The 2,138-nt window shown below is 44.1% G+C and overlaps 1 protein-coding gene across 1 annotated transcript; it reads right to left on the reverse strand.

Annotated features, from left to right (window-relative positions):
- Positions 1–739: 739 nt before the first annotated feature.
- LOC124267966 lies at positions 740–1,351 on the reverse strand. The gene has a single exon (XM_046702964.1). It carries the CDS (start codon positions 1,349–1,351, stop codon positions 740–742), a length of 612 nt encoding a protein of 203 aa, XP_046558920.1.
- Positions 1,352–2,138: the final 787 nt, after the last annotated feature.

Genomic DNA, 2,138 nt, shown 5'->3' on the forward strand with positions numbered 1-2,138 from the left:
GGGGATTCTTGCACAAAAACTGAAGATCATGGTTAAATACAAGACAAATCTTATGGATAACAACTTCTTGATTTAATTTACACAACGTTTCTGGGCTAGTTCTTGCCCCTTCGTCAGGTGGATAATGATCATAGTGAACATTACAGCTATATATATTGATGTACAGGAAGCCAGATATGTAAATAAGTATATACAAGCGCAAGGGGGGGGAGGGAGGATATACTTAAGTAGGTACAAACAATGCAGTGAGATGAAAGAGAAGAATACAATGATAGGGTATGTTTTTACAATAAGAACAAGAGTATGTTTACACAGCAGGGTGGTTTGAGAGTCTATGATTTCTTGGTGATTCACCAGGCGCTAGGGAGGTAAACCCCTTGATCCCTGTTGATCTCGGGTACTAATCTTCTTATGTTGATTGATTCAAGAAGTTTTCTTTTGCGCCAATTACTGATGTTGGAAGCCAGGATTTCAGTGCGTTGCCAGTTGATAGAGTGATTTGGATTTTCGACGACATGTTCTGAGAGAGCACATTTGAGATCAGATTTTTCAACTGAAGTTTTATGTTCTTTTAGCCTTATGTTGAACGGCCGGCAAGTTTCTCCAATATAACTGCTTCCACAATCACAACAAATTTTGTAGATGCATCTTCTGGGATTGGGTTTGGTCTGGTTGCTGCCACCTCTTCCATTCGCTCTCAGGATTGATTTCAAAGTTTTATCAGAATAAAATGTCACATCTACACTGGCAGTTTTTCTAAGAAGTCGACTGATGTGATGACTAATTTGGCCTTGGTAGGGAATATGATCCGGATGGGAGCTCGTTCGGGTTTGGGTGGTCGGTCATTTTGTTGATAGAGGATTGTGGCTACGGTCTGCTCTACAAGTTGTTTGGGATATCCGTTAAGGGTGATGAAGGTTGTTTTGAGGTAGTCGATCTCATCTTGGAGTTGGGCTGGGTCGTAGATAGCCTTGGCGCGTCTGGTTAGGGTTGAAACTATGGCTCGTTTTATTTGTGGATGGTGGTTGGATAGATAATGAATATACTGGTCAGTGTGTGTTGGTTTTCTGTAGACAGAGGGGGTGATCTTGTTGGATGAATTGTCGAGAGATACATCAAGGAAAGGCAGCTTGTCTTGATCCTCAATTTCCAAGGTGAACTGGATGCGGCTGTGCTGTTTGTTGAGGTGATCTAGGAGGACTGCAGGGTTGTGGTCAGGATCAAGGATGGCGAAGGTGTCATCCACCTTCCTGTACCAGCATAGTTGCTGGAACAGCGATGTTTGTAGGGCTGACTCTTCAAAGCTGGTCATGAAGATTTCAGTAATCAGAGGGGACATTGGTGAACCCATGGGGAGCCCATTAATCTGTTGATAGCTGTTACACTGCCATGTGAAATATGAAGTCTGGAAACAGCTGGATACCAGTCGCTGATGAAGGATTTACCTTCTTTCCTCAAAGGAGCAAGCACTTTAGAAAGAAACTGAGCTGTATTGTAGAAAACTGAACCTCGTGAGCACACAAGGATTCTAGTTTTTACAGGCTTTTTATGAATGTTCACAGTGGCATGGGCATAAGGAGATTGACTATTACTTGGATATAACATTGTACACAGTGTCATTGATTTGCCTGCTGTCATGGAGATTCTTCAGAGTTTTCTTGTGCTGACGTTCCAACTTCGCTGTTGGATACTTGGGTATGATCTTGTAGGTTGAGGTGTCGTTGAGGGTCTTGTTCACAAGGTCATGGAATTCAGGAGTGTCCATGATGACTGCTGCCTTGCCCTTGTCTGCTTCGGTGATGGTGATGGTCTTATCATTGCGGAGTTCTTGGATGGCCTTTCTTTCTTGTGATGAGAGATCGCTGCGTTCCTTTGGACACTGTTTGATGAGGTCAGCTTTTTGGTGCAGGAGGTGATCTACGTTGTCATTGGGGGCGAGTTTGTTGGAGGCCGTTTTCGATGCTGGTGATGAATTTGTCCGACTTGATGGTGCTGCAGGTGGGGACGAATTTCAGGCCTTTTGAGAGGAGGGATTTCTGGGCAGTGGGCAGTGGTTTTGAGCTGAGGTTGACTATGGTTTTCTTGGAGTATGCTTCACGGCTGATGGTGGTGACGCTGGGATGGGATGAGTGAGCTGG

Source organism: Haliotis rubra, unplaced genomic scaffold (genome assembly GCF_003918875.1).
Source record: "Haliotis rubra isolate DU_JTF1 unplaced genomic scaffold, ASM391887v1 Scf135, whole genome shotgun sequence".
NCBI lineage: Eukaryota > Metazoa > Mollusca > Gastropoda > Lepetellida > Haliotidae > Haliotis > Haliotis rubra.